The 6,901-nt window shown below is 48.8% G+C and overlaps 1 protein-coding gene across 1 annotated transcript; it reads right to left on the bottom strand.

Moving 5' to 3' along the window:
* Window positions 1–338: 338 nt before the first annotated feature.
* On the bottom strand, window positions 339–3,825 carry LOC102208784 (uncharacterized; the record flags this gene model as incomplete). The annotated part of the gene is made up of 2 exons (XM_005755427.1): window positions 3,602–3,825; window positions 339–3,507 (listed from the first exon to the last, which is right to left on the bottom strand). Coding segments are annotated over exons 1-2 (3,393 nt in total), but the record flags the coding sequence as incomplete, so codon positions are not given.
* Window positions 3,826–6,901: the final 3,076 nt, after the last annotated feature.

Raw genomic sequence — 6,901 nt, 5'->3', positions numbered from 1 at the left:
TCTTATTATCATCAGTGCAATGGGCAGGGCTGCCACCCAATTTAGCCCCGTCTGAGCAGAAATTTTAGCAATCTTATTCTTCAGGTTTAGGTTCATTCTTTCTACCTTTCCCTGCGACTGGGGGTGATATACAGTGCCAAATCTATGTTGCAATCCCAGCTTCTGCTCTACCTCTGCCAAATCTTTATTTTTGAAATGAGTCCCATTGTCTGACCTAATTCTCTTAGGAAAACCATGCCGGGGATGTAATGATTGATTAAACACTTAATCACACTTTTTGCATCCTCCCTCTTTGTTGGCCACACTTCGGGCCATCCTGTCAGAGCATCCACACTTACCAGTAGATATCGAACCCCTCCTGGTCCCACATCGATCATGTCAGTAAAATCAATGACAATCTCTTCCCCTGGTCTTTCTGGAATGGGGAACTTACCTGCCTCCGGTTTGATCACTGGCTTTGGATTGTGCCTCCCACAGATCAGACACGTCCTGGCTTTTTCCTTAATCATATCCCTCAAGAAGGGATGCCACCAATGGCACAGATGTCTTCCCATCTGGGCCACACCTACATGACCAAACCCATGCGCTTCGGCAATCTTCTGTTTTGCCAGTTTGGCCGTCAACACTGGTCGTCCGTCAGGTCCTCGCCAGAGACCTCCTTCTTCCCAGGCTCCTCGACTCTTCCAGATCCCCTTCTCTTCTGGGGCCGCCTCCTCTTGAGTCTTCCTGGCTTCCTCTAACATGTTAACCCCTTGTTCTTCCTCCACGGTTATTTGCACCATCTGCCGTAGTGCTTTATAGCCCGCTGCCTCCTTCGCGGCTCGATCGGCTTCCTGATTTCCTCTGGCCACCATGCCAGTCCCCGAGGAGTGACCTTTACACTTTATGATACTCACCTCCTCTGGATTTCCCAAGGCCTGCTCAAGTTCCTCCATTTCCTTTTTGTGGCAGATTGGTGCATTCTCAGCTGTCCTGAATCCTGCTCTCCTCCATTGGGCCAGTTCCACATGAGCTGCTCCAAAGGCATTAGCTGAGTCCGTGTAAATGTTGACTCTTTTTCCTTTTGCAAGTCTTAGTGCTCGACTTAGAGCAATTACTTCTGCTCTTTGGGCTGACTGCTGCCCTTCAAGTCTTCCAGCCTCCTTCACTTCAAATTCGGCCTCTCTTCTGCAAACCACCGCGTAGCCTGCTTTCAATCCTTCCTCATCTCTGTAGCAGCATCCATCCGTGAACCAATCTTCAGCTCCTGTCAGAGGTTCTGCTTTCAAGTCTTCTCTTATCTTCTCGTCAACTTCAGCTCTCTTTGTGCAATCGTGGGGTTCTCCTGCTCCTCCCATTAAATCTGCCATGTTAATCCCTTCATGTGTGAAGGTCAAGTTGGGAGCCTCTAAAACTTTACAGACTCTCTGCTGTGTAAGTGGTGTCATGGTGAAGGCTTGTGAGTTAACATATGCCACCACACCATGAGTGGTCAGCACCTTCAACGGATGGTCCCTCACTACATGTGCTGTCTTTTGTATAATCTTTGACACCCCAATGGCATGCTGAGTGCATCCCGGATGCCTTGTCTCTAATGGATTCAGTCTGACGCTGACGTACATCAGTACATCTCTCCCTCCTCCTTTTTTCTGAAACAACACCCCATTAACTATCCCGTGTGTTTCTGAAACATCAAGATAGAAGGGTTCATCATAATTAGGGATGGCAAGATCAGCCGATCTTGACAAGTCCTGTTTCAATGCGATAAACGCCGACTCAGTGGCCGATGTCCATGGCAGCTCAGCCTTTAAGTTTCGGACACCTACCGTTTTCACCAAATCCCTCAAAAGGGCTGTTTTTCCTGCATAATTTGGAATGAAGTGACGGCTGTATCCTGTCAACCCTAAGAATGAGAGCAACTCCTTAACCGTACGTGGTTTCGGATGCGTCAAAATCTGATCACGATGGGTGTTTAGCAAACCCACTGATTTATGAGCAATGACTCGGCCCAGAAATGTTACTTCTGGTCGGACCAACTGCAACTTTTCTTTACTGACTTTGAATCCGCACTCCGCGAGTCTCTTCAGTATGGTGAGTGAGGCTGCCGTACATGCCGACGCCGACGGAGCCGCAATGAGCAAATCATCAACATATTGCACCAGTGAACACCCCTCTGGTAGGTGGCATGGCGTTAGAGCTTCTTTCAACACTTGGTTGAAAATGCCAGGGGAGAGTGCAAAGCCTTGTGGCAACCGTGTGTATCTGTACTGTTGCCCCCTATATGTGAATGAAAAAACGTCCCTCAGAGACTCATGCAATGGGAGACAGAAAAACGCATTCGCTAGATCAATACATGTAAACCACTTCTGTTCTGGTCTTAACGCCATCAGTGCAGTGTATGGATTTGGGACAGGTACTGTGTCAGTACGCAAAATGGCATTAATGGCTCTTAAGTCATGTGCCATTCTGTACTTTCCTGTCCCGTGCTTCTCTACTGGCAAAATAGGAGTGTTCCAGTAGGAATGAGAGGGCTCAAGCACCCCTACTTTCAATAGCCCTTCAATAGTTTCTGCAATTCCCTCCTCAGCTTCCCTCTTTTGCCTATACTGCGGTTTCCAAATTGGCATTTGCGACTTCAGCTGGAACAAAACAGGCGAACAAGTTGCCAGGCCCACATCCGTAGGCCCTGATGACCACAAGGTGTCAGGAAGAGTCGCAAGTGCGGCAACTGCATCCGCATGGTCTATTCTTTCTCTTCCATGGATTCTTGAGATTTGTTCATGCTCCAAAATCACTGTGTCCTCTGATTGACAAGTGATACGGTAAATTTTGCATTTTGGCGAGTACCAAACATCTGGAATCTGAGTAGCTTGCCAGCCAGGTTCCTCAAGGGCTCTCTTGACCATTGTTCCCAGCTCTTTCGCCTGATGACCCTCATGGACCGCCAATGTAACGTGGGGCACTGAATCAGGTCCCATTTTGAACCAAGGCCGTTGCTCATCGGTTAATTTTACTGCTGCAGCGACGCCTTCAGGACCAACATAGATGTTTTGAGAACACACATTCCAGGTCTGACCCTCAAGGTCAGACTGGAACAGGTCCCTATAAATTTCATCATCGTTCCTATCATAAAAGAGGGTCACATAGAATGGATCTCGGGGGGGAGAATAGACCGCCAAGGCCATAATCCAAGGTTTCCACAACTGATACTGTCTCAGAATGCCTTCTTCCACCAACCGACCCCAGTATATATCCGCTGTAGATTGTTCACAGTCCTGCAGCAAATACTGGTTCTTTGAAGAAGTCCCCAGGCAAAGGAATTCTTTTCCTCCTGGAAGTGTCACAGTTAGTCCATCTGCTGAACACATGATAGTGGCCCCCAATTTAATGAGCAGATCCCTGCCCCTCAAGTTCACAGGCACATGGGGAGATACCACATAGCTGTGCTTCAATGTCTGTTTTCCCAGCACCGTCAGGGCTGGATTGGTTTTTGGCAGAGTCATCGGTACCCCACAGAAGCCCACAACACTGACCACGTGATTGGAAAACGTGGCACTGCTTGGTTTGTGTCTCAGTGTTGAGTAAGTCGCTCCAGTGTCCACAAGAAAGGTCATTTCAGTACCTTCCACAGTCATCGGCAACAGAGGTTCCGCCATATCCCTGCCGCCGGATCTCTGCGGGTCCCATCAGTACAGCTCCTCCTCTCCGCCCCAATAGGCCAGAGGATACTGAGCCACTGGCGCCATGCCTGGGTTTGGAGCTTGATGCCCCCTTGTCTGGAATGTCCTGCCTCGCGGCGCTCTTTGTGCCTGGGGTGGTGGTTGATAACTTGTTTCTGGTAGCCATGGCGTAGGACAATTACGAGCCCAATGTCCTCGTCCTCCACACCGTCTGCATACACTTGGGTCCAGCATAGGTCCCCCCAGACCACGACCCCTTGGTCCACCTCCCCTTTGAGATCCACCACGCCCCTCCACGGCCTAGTAACCCCCCAATTCCCTGCGGGTCTTCCTGGCCTTGATCCACCGGTCATCAGGGTACAGAACCGGATCCAAATCTGGCCAATCTGGCCCCGGATCGCCCTGTAGCTGTGCCACCAGCATCTTTTTAGCTCCATCTTTGTTTTCCTTTCTCTTTTCATTTACTTTTTCTCTCGCCTCAGCCAATTTAAATTTTACTAACTGCCCTTGCGCCTCCTCCAGCTCCTGTTTTTTCTTGTTCACCTCGTCTCTTTCCAGCTCAAGTCGATGTATTATATGCCTCTCCCATTTTACTGAATCCGCCACCGCAAAGTCTGGATTCTTCTGTAGATCTGCTCTCACTCGTTCTGGCAGACCTGCTAAAACCGCACATCGGAACCACGCCCACGGTTCTCCATCCTGCCCAGGATGCTCTCCAGTTTGGAGAATCCACTGTTCCTTGGCATGTTCTATAAATTCTCTAGGGGAATGTTCTGGGCTCCAAACAATCCTAGGGATAGTGCCAGTATTATGGGTCGGATACTTCTCACGCACTGCATCAGAGAGAGCATTTCACACCCTTGCATAGGGGACATCGTTTGGTTGGCATGCAGTTCTTGCTATCTCTTCCACATCTGCGAGACCTCCACCTCTGAAGGTCCTCCCACCGATAGCTCTAAAATCACCCAAGGCCATCTCCTCTGCTTCTGTTAAATTCGCTAGTCTTCTCAACCAAGCCGCTCCTCCCTCCGTGATCGGGGGCAGCTGCTTCACCAGAGCCTCAAGATCTCTGATATTATAGGGGTGGTAGACTGGTTCACCCCGTGGACCCGTCAATAAAGGCATTGTGAGTGGCAATTCCTCCTCTGTGTCACACTGCCCTTCTCCGGTTTGCAATGCAACATTCTGCTTCCGATTCTTTTCAAAAATTGACGGTCTTTTATCCCTTGCTTCATCCAGAACCCTCCCAGAACGAAGCGTCGTCCTTCCTGGGGGTCCCTGAAAGTTTGGGGCGAGTCCTCCCCATTCCAGGTTTGACACTTCTCTAGACTTTCGCGCTTTACTTACAGAGGCCTCCAAGTCCTTTTCCAATGCATCCAGCGTTTGTGCTACACTATGTGGTGATGCCACGCCTTCTTCCTCCAGTTTTTTCAACATCCGTTCCAACTTTATCACAGCCTCCCGGTTGTCAGATACTTTCCCAACGACATGGCCCTGCCACTGTTCTTTCACACCGTTGTCAACCGTCGGCTTCTGACTAGTTTTTTGACTCACCTTTAATGGCCCCTTCTGGTACTGCAGTGAAGGTGAATCTTCCTCTGAAGTCCAGACCTCCTGGGGTGAATTTCCCAGGGTGGGCTGTTGTGGTGTCACCTGACCGGTACTTGTGGAAGCCACAGGTTGAGCTTCTTCTGCAGCTCCATCTGGGCTAAAAATAGAGGGAGGGATCAAGATCACCCCCCGTGTAGTGTTTCCTTGTGATGTTCCAGCAGCTGGGTGGGGCTGACCTACCTGTGATCCAGCTGCTGATTGAGACTGGCCCACTCTCGTGTCCGCCTCCTCTGTGCCCCTAGCAGATGTCGATGGTGTAGGATTCTCCTGTATGTCCAGAAGTCCTCTTTTAACAGTTCCTGTTTTTCCTCCCGGCCCCCAGAGGGTGCCTCCCTCCAAAGTCACCACTGGACAGATATAAGGGGGAGGTGGGGCACTCAGGAATTCCTTCAGGCTGGGATATAATGTCCCCCCAGCCTCCGCTTCCTTTGATGAGACTGGTTTGGTGTCTTTCACTTCCTCTTGCATCCAGTGAGAAACGCCTTGAGAAACAATCATAAGCTTGCAATACTTATTTTGTTTTTCAATCATGCGTTTCTTTTCGGCCTTTAATTTTCTCCCCTGAAGACGTCCCAAGGGTTCCTCATCAAGCTCTTTAATCCTCTTCTCACATTTCTCACCTTCCAGTTTAAAGATGGAATGTAGAGGGATTCTGTCCTCCAACGTCTTCTGTTGATTGTCACATAATTCCTTCACTTCTTTTTCCAAATCTTGGCAGTGACGGGCAATTTCCTTTGAAGTCCTGTCTTCAGTAATCTTAATTGCCTTCTTCAATTGCTGTATTTGCTCCTTCAGAGGCTTGTATTTCTTTCCCCCACCAGGGGTCGCCTTTTCCTCTTCAGCCATTTTGTTTTTCGACCTCACTTACCTTACCAAAATGGCCGCTCCTAGGCTCCTCCTTTTGGGGTGGCCTTAGTACACTTCCCTTTTCGGCAGTCAGACTCCCACCAGCTGGCCTAAGCTTAACTTCCGCTAAGCAGCTCCAGTCGGGGAGAAACCTGCCCACAGACACACACACACACACACACACACACACACACACTCTAATCCTCCTTTACAAGAGAAACCTCACAAACCTCTGCAACAGTTTTAAGCACGCAAAGCCAGCGAAAATTCAATCTCACATTCACTCCTTAACCACTACAAAGTTTTACACACAAAACTAATCCACTCAATCTACCATGCACGCCGTTTCTCTCATTATAGCGAGAGAATCAACCGCTCTTTAAAAGACTTTATATAAGCAACACCAAAATAAAGCACAAATCTCTGCCTCTCTCCAGGCCGAGAAGGAAATGTAACCCAACCAGTAAATCTCCCAGCAATCACACAAAGTACTCAATTTTCGCCAATATCCTTAGCAGTGTCCTCCTATTTTACAGGAGTTTTACACGAGAGATCATTACACATTAGATCCTATCAAACCATACTCACTTTAGGGAACACACTCTCACAAGATTGCAAGATTTAATTTATTTAATATACTGAAATCTTTTAATCACACTTCTGAAACACACCTTCACCTAACCCAAACGAAACTAAGAAGCATAGAAATGGAGAAATAGGGAGACGAGACACAGCCAGCTGCCACACACACACAGCCTGAGCGCTCAGCTCGGCCCCCACCTTTT

Source organism: Pundamilia nyererei, unplaced genomic scaffold, assembly GCF_000239375.1.
Source record: "Pundamilia nyererei isolate P.nyererei 1_Seehausen unplaced genomic scaffold, PunNye1.0 scaffold01461, whole genome shotgun sequence".
Lineage (NCBI taxonomy): Eukaryota > Metazoa > Chordata > Actinopteri > Cichliformes > Cichlidae > Pundamilia > Pundamilia nyererei.
This window is presented reverse-complemented; position numbering and strand designations above follow the sequence as displayed.